This window comes from Lycorma delicatula, chromosome 6 (genome assembly GCF_047948215.1).
Source record: "Lycorma delicatula isolate Av1 chromosome 6, ASM4794821v1, whole genome shotgun sequence".
NCBI lineage: Eukaryota > Metazoa > Arthropoda > Insecta > Hemiptera > Fulgoridae > Lycorma > Lycorma delicatula.
The window spans coordinates 118,224,416-118,244,031 of NC_134460.1; the positions used below are offsets into that span (position 1 = coordinate 118,224,416).

The 19,616-nt window shown below is 32.4% G+C and overlaps 1 protein-coding gene across 2 annotated transcripts in view; it reads left to right on the forward strand.

Moving 5' to 3' along the window:
• The first annotated feature begins 12,798 nt into the window (after positions 1-12,798).
• The window catches only part of Rab10 (RAS oncogene family member Rab10), a 41,769-nt gene continuing 34,951 nt past the window's right edge, over positions 12,799-19,616 (forward strand). For both annotated transcript variants that reach the window (XR_012756713.1, XM_075368422.1), the window contains exon 1: positions 12,799-12,933. Coding sequence is in view for 1 of the 2 variants with exons in the window: in XM_075368422.1 (XP_075224537.1) it covers positions 12,807-12,933 (127 nt within the window). In the remaining variant the exon portion in view is untranslated. The remainder of the gene's footprint in view (positions 12,934-19,616) is intronic.

The window sequence follows — 19,616 nt, forward strand, 5'->3', positions numbered from 1 at the left end:
CCCAAGGGCAGAATTCTCATTAATGTTTCTACTTTGTTGAATATAGTGCAGAATATTTTAAATATTTTATTAAATGATAAACTCTCCTGGTATAAGCAAACTTATTTTATTTACAACAGTCAGAGTGTAATGTTTTTCTTTGGATAAACTTAGTGAAATGATATGTTTGTCATTTATTATGCTTATGTCTGTTCCAGTCTTAAATAAAATATCATCATTTGGACTTTCCTCAAAAACAAGTTTTTATGAAAAAAAAGTTCATCAGGTTATTTACTGTCCATGAATATGAATTGTGAAGATCAATATTTTGTAAATTAAAAATATTTAGATTATTCATGTTTTAAATTAATAAGTGTCTAACTAACCTTTGCTAAAAAAATTCACTTATTTAAAAAAAAATAATATCCATTTCTATTAAACCAGACAACAGAACTGCTTTTACATAATTCTACATAATACATTAGCTTATGAGAAAAGGTATTATTATGTTTTCATTATTGATTTAATAAATTGTCTAACCATTTAAAAGAACTCCCCATCATATTATCTATTCCTGACATATATATAAAATATATATTCTGTATTTAACATTTTGATTAAAAATAAAAGATATTTGTTAAAAAATATCTTCAATACAAAAAACTGTGCTTCAGTTAATTCCCTTATTTAGAATATTCCACTCTATTGTATTAATATAATAGTTCTGGTTCCATACGTTTTTCCCCTTATTTGCAGTTGTATATTAAATAAGTAGCATTTGTGGTATGTTTATTTCAACTTATTTTATATTAATTAGCTGTACCAGTTTTACTTTTCACTAATGTTCCATGTAGGAAAGGAAACATTATATTCAATTTCTTGAAAAATTTAATGTTTTTTTTTTTTTTTTTTTTTCTTATTGACATAATAAATTTATTATATATTTTTTGCAATGTGCAATTTTGATATTTCCTGAAGAGAATTTATGATGGGTATAATAATTCTAAAAATATATTCTTAGTTCATTTAAAAAAGAATTGTTTTCATATGTACATATTAAAATGTGTTTAGGCACTACTATTTAAGTGCAATAAACATTCTGAGTAAATAAATTATGATTTTGTAAGATTAATATTGGTTGTTATTCATGGTTGGTAAAATAGGAAAGTTGTCATTGACAATTTAATTGTAAATTGTAGAATTTGTATTTTTTTGTTATTTTCAAATAATGACTAGTATATAGAGTATTATTAGATAGATACCATGTAACTGTAACTGTGGGAAAAGGCATTTAAAATTTAAACTAATATAATGTTAAAGAATTAGTCAAATATTTTAATAAAGGCATACAATCAGGACTCATAACTAGAAATTTGTTATTCATGGTAGAAGTAACATATACATATGAAATAATGTTAAAGTAAAATATAAAAATATTCTTAGTTAGATATGGTTAGATGTAATCAGTGACAGCAAATTTGTTGTTTCAGCTGAAGTTATAACACTACAATTCTTATCCAGTAAATTTTTGTTCAATAAGGAGACCAACAACTTCACTCTTTTTACATTTTAGAACTATGATTTATGGATCTTCAGCCATTATCCTACTTAAAACATTAATGGATAAAAAAAGTTAAGTTAGAAAATAATCACTTTTGATGTCAAAAAATAAGTATAGATAATTATTTAAAAAGTTAAATCGTCCATGCAATAATCTAAGGTTCTTAACAATAACATCACTCAACTTTAGAAAATTTGATAAAGGTTCAAGGATTCAATGAAGAGATAAAAATGGTCTAAAATAACACTGACAAATATTTTATGAAAATTGGTGTCATTTGTAATTCTTCAGTCTAAGAATTCTGTTAGTTAAAAAAATAAGTAATGTAATATATTTCAGCAATATGGCCAATAAAAACTTGTAAAACTATAAATACTATTAATTAAAATTTTTGATTGCATATTTTTAAATCAAACAAATAAAAAAACTAGCATCAACCACAGTGTATTAAAGTTACTTTTAACTACTCATGAAAGTTAAAACTTTTAAAATGTTAAGAAAAATATTTATATGTATTTGGTTGTTTCAAAATTATATTTTCTGTGATCTTCACGACTGATTCAATAGTGACAACTAAATATTAAAACATAAAAAAATTACACTGAAAGCATTACTTTTGTTAATGTAATTACAGTTGTTAAAATAACAGTATGTTATGTATACTGTTATATGCAATATTATGATATTATATATGTAAAATATATACTCGAATATTTTATACACACACCCTTTTTTCTAAATTACATCTTTGTAAGTAGTTTTATATATATATAAAACTTACATCTGGATATTAATCTTATGTTGCAGATGGAACACTGAATCAGAAGACAGAAGAGAAGTAGAATAGGGGTCAATGAAGAGAAACAGAAATAGAAACATAGATGTTCTCATGGGAGTGGACAGTAGATCTACACAGATTTACAGTTTAAATAACAAATTCATTAAAAAAAGGATTGTGTGTTTATATTTGAAAGTAATTGTTGAAGAAAATTTATAAGGCCTGGAAGAATTGTGACATAAGTGTATGTAAGCAAGCTAATAAGATATGGTTATCACAGTGATTAGTGGACATTTAGACATTCAAAAAGGGGTTATATATTTTCAAGTACTTGCTGTAATCAATAAAAAAATTTTGATTAGTAGAGGATATATATTAGGTGCATTATTATGTTAGGGCATTATTTCAATGTCGTAAAATTGTTCTACAAAATAGGGAATATAAAAAGAAAAATTATGCAATTTCATAGGTCAGGAGGTCAGTTGCTATAGGTCAGTAGCAATTACTTTCATAATCAAAAAGGTTTGTGGAAATGTACTTACATTGTAATTACATTGCGATTATATTTCCATAACCAAGAAAACTTATGGAAATGTTATCAACCTGGTGGGGGGACAGGCTAACCTGACAAATCGTTAGTAGAATAGTACAAGCAGGTCGACCTGTGAAAGACTTATGTCTGGGTGGTAGCGTGTACATGTTCCTTTTTGTGATTGTATAACCTCAGGAGGTTGTGCAGCCCAACTCAGTTGAATCTGAATGGATTCAATAGATTGGGGGGTAACAGGTTAGGTGAAAATTAAATCTGATTCAAAACATAACAGTATGAAAAAAAGATTTGCTATGAGAATGCTTAGGGCATCATCCTGCCTTGTTGGATAGAAATGTGAAATTGCCTGATTTTTGCGGGGAGGCTGTGTCTCTTGCTGGCCAATTGCGGCGTAGGTAAATGTAGGCTAGGAAAAAACCCTCACAATTCAAAAAATAATGTGTATTTTTTGGAATAGGTTTTCTACATTTTCAGGTGATTGCTGCGATTGACTTGGTCTATAAAGCTTTTGGATTATCAGAGAAAAACAATTAGACGAAAAAAACAATTTGTAACTTCATGCAGTAGACTAAGAAGATGAAGGTAGAAAATCTGATAAATTATGGAGATTACTATAATGATACATATGACCATTACATCATGCTTTTTCTAATGTAAAAAAGAAAAAAAATACTAACTTTGCAGTTAAAAAAAAATAATAATCATATATCCATTTCCTTGTCTTCATTTACAAATTCGTAATTTTAAGATATTTGTTTGATATTAAATTTAAAAATTTCATTCTCTTTATACAGGTATATAGTTTTTGTGTTCGTAAATAAGAATAAGAGTAATTAATTTTAAATGAAAACTACGATTATTCTGTTGTAATACTTAATTTGCCCTAGTACAAATAATGATGAAATTATGTTAATCTGTATCAACATTTTCTCAAAGTTTTCAATAAGGTATGAGTTAATAAATGGCATATGGAATACTCATTTTTAATTTCTTTTAACAGTATTTGTTTTATTTTTAATAGTTTTTGTTTCTTTTAATACTGATAAATGCGATGGAAGTTGTGTTGTTCTTGGATCATTTCATCAAAAGATTCTTTAATTGTGAAAATTATTATCGTTAACTCCAAGCTTTCAATTTTAAAAATTTCTTTCAACTGTGTTTATTTGTCTTCTGCCAGTAAGATTTGTAAATATGTGAATACCAATGAATGAGCTGAAGATGTGGAATTATCATACCATATGTATTCTTTACAAAGGTGTCTGTAAGGCCATAATGTTCTACACTGCACCCGTCTGGGCTCATCATTTACAATTTCAGAGTTATAGGGACATTTTATTGTGAGCCCAGCGTCTTCTTTTGTCAACTGTTGTCCCAGCATCTTCTTTTGTTAACTGTTGTCCCAGCATCTTCTTTTGTTAACTGTTGTCCCAGCATCTTCTTTTGTTAACTGTTGTCAGTGGCTACAGAACTGTCTCAAGAGAGGCAATCTCAGTAATTGCTGGCATAAAACCCATAGACATTATACTTACAGAACGTAGCAAGCGATATATTTCTAAGAAGGGAGGCCTTCTTACTTCTGCATGTATGCGAGAGATCGAAGACCAAGGTTTTGATTCTTGGCAAGCTAGGTGGAACGATTCTTCTACTGATCGATACACACATGGCATTCTTCCAAATGTTAGGGAGCTGAGAGCAATTAGGTGGGTTTCCCCAATCAGTACACAACTCAATTCCTCTCAGAACATGGCACTTTTAGGAATAGTTTGGCTAGGTTTGGTTTGGTTGATTCGGGCTTGTGCCTGGATTGTAGAGTCAATGATATCGTGGACCATGTCCTTTATGATTGTCCCTGGTACGAGGCTGAACGTATCAGAGTCGTTAGGGAACTCGAGAGAGTGGATTCCTCAACAGGAAGACTCACAGAGAATGGACAATTGGGGCTGGCTTCCTCTGTTTCCTCGCTCTGAGCAGGATGGCTGAAGGGGTACAGTAATGTAATAAGTTTTAATTTAATATATTACAATGTAAGAGAATATATACATTAAAAAAAAGTACTAAAAAACTGTTTTTCTATAAAATTTACTAATTTGATCACTGATTTACATTTTAGCTTGTAGACAGTCTTGTTGGTCTGTTGCTAAACTTTAGTGGCAATGTCAGGTTTATCAAGAAATTTACAAAACTATTTTTTAACATAATTGAAGTGTAGAAGGTATCCTAAAAATAGAACATGTATTACAACAGCAAGAAGATAATAATAATTTTTCGTACAAATTAATTACTTACTTATAGTGTGTGTTTACAATATCCGTCATTTCTCATACCAAATTTCTCAGTTTACAAAGTTGGACTCTCTTTACAAAATTTACAAATATAATTCCTCCCCACTTATGTATGCAACATTCTTATCATCTATTACAACTCTTGGATGATCTCTCAATCTTCTTTCTGTTTATTAAAAAATATGTGCAGAATTTAATTAATGGTACATTTATTATTTTTATTTCAGTAATTTACTTATCATAATATGTATAATGGGTTTTTTTTCACCATACCGTTTATGATAAAATTCAGTAGTCATGAAATATTTACTCACAAAAATATTTGACACCAAATTGTTTGAGGTTGCCTTTAAGGTTACTTAGTGATTTTATGCTTTATTTCATGTATCATTGCAAATTGTTGTATTTTTTATACAAAAGTAAGAACAGCCGGCTTTCATGGCAGCATCTTGGCCTTTCATCCAGAGATCCTGGTTTCAAATTCCAGTCAGGCGTGGCATTTTCACATGCCTGAAATGAAAATGGCCACTCCTCTGTAACAGTACCTAACAATGGTCACAGAGGGAAAAAAATTAAAAAAACGTGAGAACAAGAAAAGATTATGAGTCCCCGTGCCTCATCACCACTGCCCATCCACACAAGTGCAGAAAAATGGCAGCTCTGCAGGGCTGTCCTTCACCCCTTTGCTCTCTGGTCAAGCTCCTCACCTGGGTTCCAGGACCTTTATCTGCATCATGGTCTCTGTACATCCTCTTGCTTGTCGTGAACTATCATGAGGGAAACCAGCCCCTACTATGTTCCCAAAACCCTCCCAGCAGCTGAAACCGCCCCCACCACAGGAGGGGAACCAGGACCGACTATGTTGTTCCCAGAATCCCACCCAGCGGCCAGGGCACAGCTGCTGCCGTACTATTAGCTTCTTACACCTCTGGTCGCTTTTTTCCCTTCTGATGCCAGGACTTTGTAAACGAAGCCAGAAACTGCCCTGAATTTGTCTGCTCCAGTTAACATAACAGTAATCATGTCACTGGGATCTATTATTCCTGTTACAGTGGTAAATTCTTGCCTTTTCTTCTCCCAATGGATGCATGAAAAGAAAACATGTTCTGTCGTCTCTCTACCACCACGGTAAAGGCAATCTGGACTCTCTGACCTTTGCCTCAAAAAGAGATACGCCCTAAAGGAACCATGGCCGGTCAGGAATTGAGTGAGCCAAAATTTCAGCTCATCAAACCACGGCCTTATCTCTTTAATCAATCTTTGGGTCCATTCACCTGTTCTTGCTGTGATTCATCTATTTTGCCATGCTACCAGTAGCTCTCTGCAGTTGTCCTCCTTGCTCAAGCCTTCAGCTATTTTTATTCTTTCTTCTGCTAATTGTTGAAACGGTGGCACACTTGTGATAACAAATAAACCTCAGTGGACACTGAGAAATAGGCACATGCTATCCTCAGTGCCATTTTTCTCTAAACCCCTTCTAAATATCGCCTATTTCGATCTCTACCATACAGTGACTCCATATTATAACACTGAACGCACAACATGCGCATATAGTCTATGTATTGATGTTTGAGGTCCAGTGGTTTTTCTCAGAAGCTTATTTAGGTTCTTGACTACTTTCTCTAGTTCGAATCTACTGCACGTGAAAGGTGAAGGATGGCCTGTAGTCGAGCCACATCCCTAGGTATTTTAAACTTTTAGCTGACTGAACCGATCCTTCTGCCGTTCTAATCTGGATCGGGGCAATCATTGTGGTTTTTCGGTACGATATCTGTGGCTCTCTGATCTTCATCCAGTCGCCGACCACAGTTACCGCCGCAGCCACTTCTTCCCTCTTCGATATGACCACCAATGCCAAATCGTCATCATAAGTTATGGGGTGTACGCCCTCTGGGTATTCCAAACGCAATACTTCATCAAACACAAGGTTCCATAGAACCAGACTCAATACCGAGCCTTGTAGAATCCCAGTCGAAACTAAATTTAAATTGAAGCTCATTAGCCCCAGTACGTTAAATAAGAACTTTATCCTGTAGATACCGTTGGATCAACCTTCTTAAGTAAATCGGAACATTAGTATCCCTCTACACCCCAAAAATGGCCTCCCAACTGAGGGAGTTAAATGCATTGTGCACATCAATTAGCACCACTGCAGGAATGCGACGCGTCCGCCATGTACCCGCATCCGCTCATCTACTAATCCCATCACTTCCTTCACCGCATCGGTTGTCGATCTCCCCGACTGAACCCCATACTGACATGGAGAAAACCCTCCCTTTTCTTCAATAAATATTCTTAACGAGACCTCAATCAATCTTTCTAATAACTTGCATAAATTATTAGTTATGCAAATGGGCCTATAGTCAACAGAACCTTCTGGAGCGTTCGCCTTTTTAATTAACACTAGTCGAGAAGCTTTCCAAGAAGCGGGGATATAATCCCCTCTCAACATCTGGTTCATAATCTTTAGTATGGTTATCGGGACCTCCTCGACCATTATCCGGACGACTTCAACTAGTATCCCATCCGGACCTGGGCTCTGTGAAGTTTCATTTTCTTCCCTGTCGTCTTCAATTCTTCCATACTAAAAAGGGGATATCGTCTGCTGTTAGTTCTTTTCTGACCAGCTCAGGTTGCACTGGGAAAAGTGCCTCTACTTATTCCTTTACCTTTTCCTCAGATATGACCGGGAGTCTGTGACCAAGTCTTCCAGTCATCAATTGATATTCCCTTCCTCATGGGTCCTTATCAATGTTCTGGCACAGTTCGATCCAGCACCTTGACTTGGCGTTTTTGATCGCCGTCGTATATGTTGTTCTAGCCTCAACATATTCTCTCTTAGCATTTTCTTTTCTGAGCTGGAAATTTTGTTTGTTCACCCGTTGGTAGGCCCTTTAGCAGCCCAGACTTTTTTCCGTAGCATTGGAAATTTGGTCCCCACGAATATATATGTCTTCAGTCAGATACTTGCACTGTTACCCTTGCTTTCTCACATTCTTCAACGACTACTTCCATTAATTCCTTTGGATCCGTTACGTTGACAAGTCTTTCACCGATAACCTCGGCGAATCGGACACAACCCCTTTTAGGGGTTACCATCCTTCCAAGTTTAATTAACTTAAGTTCAGATGTCAAGTCAAAGGAAATCATAAGGTGGTCAGAGAGGATTTTCTCTTCTAATACTTCTACTTAGTGCTAGGTCTATCGCCAAACCGGATTTCCCGCAGCGAAAAGTCGGTTCATTGTTATTAATACATGTAAGTCCCCATGCGTTAATTTTTTGGTCAAGTAATGTCCTTTAATATTACGGACAGTGCCTGCAAACTCTGGTGGTTTAACATTAAAGTCTCCCAGTAATATCACTTTTTTCCTCCTACATTTCAGGATCTCTTCCCCCAGCTCTTCCAGGAAGTCTATAAAGCTCCAATATCTGTATTAGGAGAGTGATACATGGCAAAAATAAACTGCATCACCCAAGTCCATCCATACAAAGCCGTCTTTGCTACCATTAGTGCCTACTGGAGTCCCCACACAGTGAAATCTGAACGCCGCTGCAACCATTTCGTCTTTGATCCATTCGGGTCTATTTACTACAGAGAAGTTAGGATCAGCCATTACAGTAATGTCGGCTCTCATTTGTAACGCTACCTTCCAGCACATGTCATGTGACCATCTACTACGGTTAGTATTTATCAGTAAAATTTTCATTTGGAGAGTACACATTTCCCAGTTCAGCGGCCCTCCGAACCACATATTGGGCAAGTTATGGGATCCTTACACTGTGCACTCCTACAGCCACAGTACCGGGCTTACCATAATTGAAGCATAGGTGGGTCCTATCTTCACCCTTACATGTCGCAGTGACGTGGTCTGTGCCCAAACATCTAAAGCATCTATACTCAGGCACTCTGATGTAAGCACGATAGTGCACCCATCCACAGGATGGGTGTATACGTACAGCCGTATACATGCCTCCATCAGTTTTAACGCCGCTCGATAGGTAGTAATCACTGTTACGTTTTTTGTTCCTCCATATGGTCGTCTAATTGAAGAAACCTTACATCGTCCATCCCACCAATAACCTGGCCAACTGCATCTGTAATTTCTTGTTCCGTAGTGACATTATAGATTTTTTTAAGTTGTATGATGGTTCTTCGTTCACTTCATGTCTATCTGGAGATCTGCCGCCTTATTATGCAGCTTGTAGTAAGGGTTTCAGCCATTTCCTTACCTTTTACACGAATAAATAATTCGTCCTTATTTCCTTTTCTAAGTGATAATACTTCACCAGTCTCTTCCCGGGTCACAGTCTGCTTCATGGTTTTCAAGAGATTCGCTTAGGATCTACCCTCTGCCTTCACTACTATTGTATGGCTGTCTTTCACTGATGTGGTGGCGCATTGAATACCTGAACCTCTGGTTTCCTAAATTGAAGCTTCCGATTTAGGGATTAAGACGTGCGTTTGATCTACTCTATCTTCAGTTAGATACACTAGTATCTTCATGATAAGATTTCCTAATCTACCTCCAGGTTACCGTCTTTACCGATTCAAGTACCTTCTTCACTGCTTTCAGAATAACTGCTACAGCGTTCTCTTCTGCTCTAGATGAATCATAGAAAATGGTTGATTTACCCACATGACTCATTGTTTGTTCTCTGTCGATGATGACCAATTCATGCTTCACTATGTCATTGGGAACAACCCTAACCACACCACGGTAAGGGCAACCTCGTCATTCTGCTTGCCCATGTAAATCACGGAAACTAATTTTATATCTCTTTCATCAGGTAAGTTTTCAACTTGAGGGACCTTCACAATTATTTCTGCCGGCCATCTTCTATTAATTAGTGTGATTAATTCTTCATCAGATAAATTCATATTTAGTTGGTCTTTTATTCCTTGTTCTCTGGAACCTTCCGTTTGTGTTGCCTGCATTATGGTTGTCAAAGGGGGTGGCAACTCCATCAGACCTTTGAAGCCCTTATATATCCTGCACAACTCCTTATGTGTGCCTATATATTTCTCTAGCCCTGTACCTGAGTTCTGCTTCAAGTTAAACACCAGTAAGCCTAACTGAGTAACGAGGTTCTCCATGGTGCCCATCACTGACTTATCCTCTTCTGAGAACATCTGTCTAACTCGTTTTTCCTCTTGCTATATTCTCTCTTCAGCTTGGAGGGGTGCCAGGGGTTTTGAACTGTCTGGCTCCACAAGATTAATCAATGGAAGCGATCTTCTACGTTCCATGGCTAAACTAAGCATCTAATCACAAAACAGATGTACAGAACATCTTCAGCATCGAATTCCACTTCTCTATATCACCCATATGCCAAAAATGCAGGGTTTTTTTTGGGGTACCCAAAAATTCGGGAGGGGGGTAGGTAAAATGTATCAATCCAAATCTGAGGTTGGACTTGTGGTGATCAGGGGCGGTAGGGGGAGAACCCAGGACACAAAGATCCCAGGGGGTTTTGAAAAAGAAATAACGGGAAAGGAGTTAGGGTGGAAAAAAGGAATCCCCTTATACGACTGTCTTAGCACTTAAAATAATTTGCTCACCTTATATTACTCACTTTGATGATTGGGGTTTAATTAACCACACATCTCAGGAATAATCAGTCTGAGTCTGAACAAAACTACACTTCACTTACTTGTCATACATATCATCCTAATCTCATTGCGCCAGGAGGGTTGCTTAATCTTCTGAACAAATTACAACATAAACATTAGGAAAATAATTTTTTGATCACATCTTGTGTGTGTATAAAATATGAAAATATATTTATTTAAAAAAAGTAATAGTTCGAGCGAAGTAATTTTTTAATTCGCTGATGATTCAAATTAAAACAACTTATTCCTTCCCAAAAGATATTTTTGATGACATGCTAATGCGATATTTTTTCACCTGCAAGGTATGCTGATCCTAGCCTTGGACCACTCCATCAGACACTGTTATAAAATAAGAAGTGTTCGGTAGTGTTGTGCAATTAAACATAAAACTTTTATTAAATAAAAGGATAAAAAAACTTGAGAAATTTTTACCAGACTTTAGGAACAATTTATAAATAAATTTTGATCACAGGAAAGTACACAATTTGGCAAAATTATTTTATTAAGGAATATAGTATTTGGAGAAGAAATTTCTTGTTTGGTCACCAATAAATATTTATACAATTACTTTTTTAATCTCTTAGAATTACATATGCACTACTGTTCACCATTGTTTTATTCATTGAAAGCAAATAAAGATTAAAAGTTCTCATTACTGAATTTACAAACTTGTGTAGTAAAAATTATAAGGGCGTTTCATTAAACAATATCTGTATTATTTAATTCTTATCATGAGAGAATAAAACCACTTTGTCTTATCAATAACAGTATTTGCCTTTCATTTGGAAAGTTCTGTGTTTGAATCTGTCATACTTAGCATATTTTCACATGCTACAAAAACTCATTTCTTATTGTTGCAATCAGCAACTGTAAATGAGTCAAGCATTTGTGGTTATTTCAAGAATAAATAAATAATTTGTACATTTCATCTTTACTTTTCAAAGAAAAATAATATTAGAGAATATGAATCTAAGCTTGAAAATTCACAAACTATTATGTAAAGACTATGCTTTGTCACATGTCTGCTAATATCAGATATGATCTTAAAACCGATCCCACTTGTGTTCTGTAGCTTTTTGGCCCGTTTTTTATTTATTCGTATCATACCCTCAATAAAATTAATTTTTAGAAAAAACTGTCTTAAAATCTTATTAGATTATTGAGGATCTATGTCGTTACAATTCAGAAGCCTTCTTGTTCAGATATATAGTGTTAATCTCATCATTCTTGTTTTATTTCACTTTGATTTCATAAAGCATTTTTCTTAATTATCCAAGGTAAATAATTTAATAACAATGTGTAATGAAAACGTCGTTATGTCGTCCAGTAGGAGATAGTAAGATAAGATATGTAATTGATGAGGGTGTTGCAAAACCTTTTCCAAAATAACTATCATCAAATGCATTAAAAAATAACTATTACACAAAATTCATTAATTAGAAGGTACAGAAGTAGTAATGTCGAAAGAGTGAGCAACATAAAAAAAAACAAAAATCCGTCTGGTTTCCTAGTTCGTACCTCTTTAATTATAGGGTTAAGAATACTGCTGTTTTTATATTACACCCAATAATTATCATTCGTTGTTGAGTTTTTAATGAAAAATACTGGGGCACTGAAAGTACTGCTTTGGTCTTGGTACAACGTTACAGTCGAACTGCGAGATCTTATATCTTTCTAACTAGCTGGTGTTGGTTGTTCAATTATAGCAAAGCTGAAATTCCTAACTATTAATATAATACCATTTTCCATATTAAAACTGAACAATTAAATAAATGAATATGATACTTCGTTTTGGTTATATAAATATTATTTAGGCTTCTTCAAAAGAAAAAAAAATTCACCTTATTCATAAAAAAATATAAAGCCCATAAAAGCAATGCGGAAATGTGACAACACTTTTGAAAAAAGTCATTATTAAACATGAAAATAAAGGTAGATGGCGATAAATATTATTTGCACAATGAGTTTAAGTTGGTACTATGACGTCATTTAATAAGTCGGAAAATAAACTGTGACGTCATATTGTTTCAATTGCCTTAGCAAAATGGCGAAGAAAACATACGACCTTTTATTTAAGTTGCTTTTGATAGGAGATTCTGGTGTGGGGAAAACGTGTGTCTTGTTTAGGTTTTCGGACGATGCATTTACTCCTACATTTATTTCAACTATTGGTAAGGATATAACTAATTTATTTGTTAATTTTACTTTCATTTCGACTAATAAATTAACGGGCGAGTCTTCACTGAGAAGAGGTTTTGTTAGAGGCATTAGTTATTAGGCTAGACAACATTTTGGTACCACATTTCTCTGGATTAATATTGATTCCATGGAGTTTCAGTTGGATTATTTAAAAATGTATGTTTTCGTTTCATTGCATTTTGATGGTGTTAATATTGACATTATTGATAAGAATGATTAATGTTTCCTTTTGTATTCGTGAATTTTTGTTATAGTTATGATATCTGATAAGAGTTTGGTTTTATGCCCATGTTTGTGTCAGAATCAATTAAGTTGTGGCTATACTGAAAATACATTTTGAATTGGTTTATTTGTGCCGTTGATCAATTTTCGGACATTAGAATGATCCATCGCACGGTATATCAATCGTGGGTTCTTGTGTACAAATCTGTGTGTAACATTGGTGATCATCTTCCAGTAGATGGCGCAAGCGATGTTTGGGCGTGTGTTTGTTTAAATAGTAATTGCCATAATATTAGCACGATTCAGAATTTTAACCATTAAGAAAACAGTTGATCATAATTTTATTGCACCAGATTATGTATTTCCTAGTTAACTAATTTTAACTTGTATGATTTATTATTTTATATATTTTGAATATATCAAAGTGGGTATTCTGAATGTAAAATAACGTTTGCAGAATCTATTTGGTGACTCAAGTTTTTGGTGGTGTTATCCTGCAAATGTCAAAAATTTTTACTCATTGTTTCTTGGTTCACTTCGTATATCTAACATATTTAAACTTTTTTTTTTTTTATAGTTATAAAAGTATCATCATTACTCTTTTTAATACTATTATGGCATCATTTGGTAATATTTTTTTCCGGAAGTGACTGCTGCCTGTGAACAAACTTTCACAGATGTCTTAATGGTACATTATATAATTTGTTAAAGTGACAAAAGATATTTGTTAGAATACCTTTATTTAACTGTTGTTTCTTACATTTAGATTTTGAAGTATTATGACCTCTAACATGTTACACATATGTATTTTAACAAGGAAGGTGAAATAGATAAAATAATTTACACATATGTATTTTAACAAGGAAGGTGAAATAGATAAAATAATTTGTATAAAATATGGCATGCAGAGAATCTCATTAGAGATTAGCCGATTTATATACCATTCACTAATCACTACATCAACTGGTTGCTGTTAGTTTTATAAGCAACATTCTTGATGATTATGATGTCAAATTTGATGAAGTTTTATTTTTTGTGGAAATTGATTTGTAAATTTTATACTATTGAAACCGTGAACGTGATATTTTATCATGTTGAAACATATTTGAAGTTCTTAAATCTGTTTGATTGCTGTAAATACTTGAATGTGGTTTTTCTTATAAATCTTGATTTTCATTTAAGGTAGTCTTTATTTTATACTTGGAGAATGTCTTTTATATTAAAAGAAAGAGGATGGTGATACTCTACCCCCCTCTCGCTGTGTGTGTGTGTTTGCACATTTTGTTCCATTGCAGATTGGTAACCCTTTAGGGCTCCCTATGTATACACATAACCAACCAGAACATATGTATATATGTTCTGGTCAGTTTATATATATATATATATATATATATATATATATATATATATATATATATATATAAAATGATTTTGTCTTATTATTTATATTGATATTGTGAATTGTTACTACTTTGTACCAAAGCTGTATTTTTTTTAAACGATTTGTTGTGTTTATATTTGTTGTATATATTGTTATTTGGTGCTTGGTCTAACAATAGACCAATATATATAAAATGTTCTGCTGTGCTTGTAAAAAAAAATATTCATCTATTTATTTCAAAATTTAGGTGTTTTTAAAAAATTTAGAAACGTTTTAGTAAATTTGTAATGGCTTCTTTCCTTTTAGGTGATAAGCTACACCAGGTTAGTGCTTGTTTTTGGCCACTTTATGCTATTTTTTATTACACTTGAAGCTCAAAGAGAAAACTATTAGACATGCAATTGGGTATATATAAGCTAAAAATATATATGTATTTGGGTATGTTTTACTTTTTTTTTTTGTAAATGTTTAATCATTTAAGTTTAAGAAGAAAGATAACAGTTTTCATAGTGTGTCCAGAAGTTATTGCTGCAATGATTAATTTCATTGCTGCTCTGTACTATTTTTTTGTTGTATTTTTTATTTCTGTTTTATTTGTAGATAGAATAATGAATCTTGATAATGATTTTTAAAATATTAAAAATTATTTATGACTTTGCTTTCAGATTATTTTGAAATAAGCTTTTTCATAAGATATTTTCAAAGCTAATACACATCTCCATCATCAGTAGAGTTATTGGACTGACACTGTAGATAATGACAACTATGTTAAGTTGCTTAAGATCCTTTTAATATAGCAGTGTAAATTAAATATTTTATTCAGCAGAAATGTTTAAAGGATTTCCTGTTTATTTAAATAAAGTTGGGTACCATTAACAACTATGGCACTGTTAATTTTATTTGGAAAGCAGCTACTTAATGAATACTCAGAAAAAATCTTAAAAAATAATTATGATGTATTTTGAAAGCTAGCTAGTAGTTGCTAATTATTAGTTTTATAAAAATTCCAATTAATGAAATGTAGAAATATATACTACCTCATCCTGTAGTTGCTAATATAAAATTAAATTTTTTAAGCTTATTCCATCATTGGGGGACAATCCATTGTCAGTTAAAAAGTAGAATACAAATGAATGATGTAATTATTACAACGGATGCTGTATTTGATAAGATTATTTTCCACTTCCTTTCAGATCATGATTTAATTGATATTCATAGTCTATTATAAGTTTACAATACTTCATGTATTAATTCTTATCATCTGAGTTTGTAGAATTTATGAAATTGATATGTCCTAACCTTTATAAAATTTTTTCTAGTTAGTTGAAATTAGTTAACATTTTAATGTTTTAATGATTTTGTCTTAATATTGATATTGTGAATTGTTACTACTTTGTACCAAAGCTGTATTTTTTTAAACGATTTATATTTGTATATATTGTTACTGGTGCTTGGTCTAATAATTTTTTTTTGATTAATTTTATAGTATTTTATTTTTAGTTTTGGTATATAATATTGATTTACAAGTCTGCTAGTGTTTTGCAGTTGCTGCTATGTTCCATTCAGCAATAAAAAAATAAATTTTAAAATAATATTAAAAATTTTAATTTGTAATGTACAAAAAAAGTTCAAAAATGAAAAATAAAATTAATTTTTAATTTATTTTTTGTGTATGATAAGCTTTTTTATGCTGCGTTAAGTTACATATTTATGAGATATGTAAGAGATATATGTTTCATTGCTGTTAAAACTAATTCAATTTATTATAGAGTTTGTTAATTGTTGGCAGCTCACTCCCCTGTCTTTGAGTCAAATTCATTCACAGTTTGCCTTACCACACTTTTATTAAAATCAAGTAATCCATTAACTGGTTTAGAATGTTACTCTTTCAGGGTGATGAACGAACATTCTGGCCCCCTGAATCTAAGTAGTTCTATTTATTCGTTTCTTATGCATTGAACCTGAGTCCTAGAAATGCCACAAGCAACTGCAATTCTCTCTTCATACATCTGTGTAGCAATTAAAATGCTTGTAATTTTCCTACAGCCAAAGATTTTTTCTTGAAATCATACACATTGCTTACAATTGTGTACCCCTGTATTCAAAGTTTTTTACCCTTCACAGCAGACTTAAATTCAACCATTATTATTCACATGTGTATGAACTATAAAAAATGTCAACCATAACCACGATAAAAGAGACTTGTTACAAATTATCGTATTGTACATTAGATATAGATTATGTAACAATAGACTATGTAACAAAATACACAACACATACCAAAAGAATCATAGTAAGAGGAAAAACTAACAGAACTAAACTTTGTATGCATGGAAAAGCAAAATAGAAAAAAAAAAAATAATAAAAATAATTGTTTTGTATTTTAAATATCACTTTTTTAATACTGTACACACACAAAAATACATTGCTTCATAAACAATAGTTGCTTCATGTTTATGCTACTAAGATAGCAGTAGTTTATGCTACTGCTAACAGTAGTATAGCAGTGATGTGTGAGCTGATCATCCAAGCTCACAGTCACATAGTGGCTACTGTGCTACTGTACATCCCACATGGCCCAAATGAACATTTGGCAGTTTGATTTTGGGATTTTGTGGTTCATATCATGAAATCTTAATTGAAAAATTAAAAATTCATTGTTGCTAGCAAGGTCATTCTGAAACTAGTGGGCTGGAAAATTGTAAAGAGTTTTTTACCTGTTAACCTAGTTTCCTGGGCAAACTGTCAACCACCACTACCAGCTAGAAATCAAGTGTGTCCACAAAAAGAAAAAAAATCAGAATTTTTGGTGTAACAACTTGTCCCTTCGCTGTGACTATGTGCCAGTCCACATGTTGTTACTAATTTGTGAGTTTTGTATAAAACATTTGCTTGTTTCATCCCTTACCTGCTACTAATTTTTTAGACTGCCGACCTTTTTTTCCAAAATTAATAAAATATGGCAATCCAAAATTACTGTTATATGGACAAAGATTTGTGACAATTAAATCCAGTAAAAAAGATTTCACAGAATGCCCTGAAAGTTATATCAAAAAGTGTTTTACAGAGTTGCTTCTTATTTTATGCTACACCCAACATAAAAATGTTATGTTGGGTGTAGGGAAATATGTGTGCAGTGGGAAGGAGAGTATTTTAAGGAAGATTAATGATATAGATATTCATAGTTTTTTTTTTTTAATTAAAAAAATTTATTTTTTTTGTTATACTATAAATGTTGGATCAATTAATGTTTAGCATTCTCATTCTGAGACCTCAACTGATCAGGAAACATTGTAAATATTCATACATATTCCCATGGTATGTGTTAATAATTTTATTGAAACCATATTCACAATTCTCTTTTTATACCTATCTTAGTTTAAGACCAAAAATCGATGAAAAATATATTGGAATAATGCTGAGCTTTAGCTGCTACTGCTTGTCATTTACTTAAAAACATATGATGACTAATGACTCCAAACACTGTTACTCAACATCAATCAGTTAACTTTTCACAGTGTAATGGTTATTCATGCACTAGATAAGGTTGTTTGGATGATGAATGTTTACAGTTTTGTTTGTTCACATATCCTGTTAAATGGAAATGAGGTCATTTGGGAGAATTTCTGTGCATGTTTTGAATTCTGTACAAGTGAGAAGGAAGAGTGTGATTGAGGGTTTCTGTAGAATCATTTAACAATTTCAGTATTTTCAGAACTGTACAGATGACAAAAAAAAACTTATTGTTTGTACATTTTTGTACTGTCGTAGAATAATTGTGAATAAGTTCATCTACATTAAGGCACGTTAAAATTTTTTTATGAAGTCTTTGAACTTTTGTGATTAATTTACATTCAGTAAATGCTGTAACAGAAAATTCATTATTTGTATTGCACGGTTCTTTACAGCCATTGAAATAGATATGTTTAGTATAGAAGACTACCCTGTTTCGTCCACTCCCACTTACTTCCACTATAGATATAGCATATTTTTATGCTGCACCTGATAAGTCTAAACTGTCTTATTGCATTAAAGCTCTCTGCTTATCAACTATCAATTTCATGTGGACAGAATTTTTACTGATTTTGAACATTGTTGACAGGGATAAAAGTTAAAATACAGTTATTAAATTATATGGACACTTAAAAAAATATATATAACTAGAGATTATTTTTCCGTGACGAATAACACTGAATATAATTAATATTATACAGGGAATTAGCCTGTAGATCACATAATGCTAACTGATTTGGAATTGATTGCCTGCATTAATCAGGATTGGAGAGATTTATTAATGCATTCTTTTAAACAAAAAAAATCATCTAAACCTCCCAGTTTAGAGAATTGGGACTTTTTATACAAAACTGAATTTTTATTAACATAAATGCTTAGCATTTATTGAGGGATATATTTTTTAATAGCATTATGATGAATTTTGCCACAATCATGACATATGTTAGTTAAATTGTTGTAGCAAAATATAGCAAAATTGGATAATTTTGGATGAAAACTTTACATTTATACCTACTTTGTTGGTTGTTTTACAAGGAAATTCATTTAGGAAAGTTAGCATTATACAGTAGTGTGCAAAGTAATTCAAACCCAGGGAATGTTTTTATTTATTTCTATGTTGTTAGCTACCCTGCTGGACCACACTCATTCTTTAAGTTATCTGTGTAATGTGAGATTATTGTTCTTTGGTTATTTAGCAGTTTTCATGTTATAAATAATGTTTTGTGTTTCATTTTTATTACAAAATCATATTTTAGTATATTTTATTCTGTCTTGAATATATAACAACATACTCCAAGAAAGCTTTTGAAAATTGTTTCACTTTCTGAGCATACCAGTATGACAAAAACAACAAATAGCTTCTGAGTATGGTGTTTGACTAGGTGTAGTGAATAATACTCATTTTCACCTCAAAGGGAAGGTAAATGTCGCCTTAAAAACTATTCCAACACAGGATCAATTAGTTATTAGTGAAAAAAAGTAACTTTAATTCAAAATTATCTGCTGTGAACTAAAATCGAGAATTAGCAGCCAGTGGAA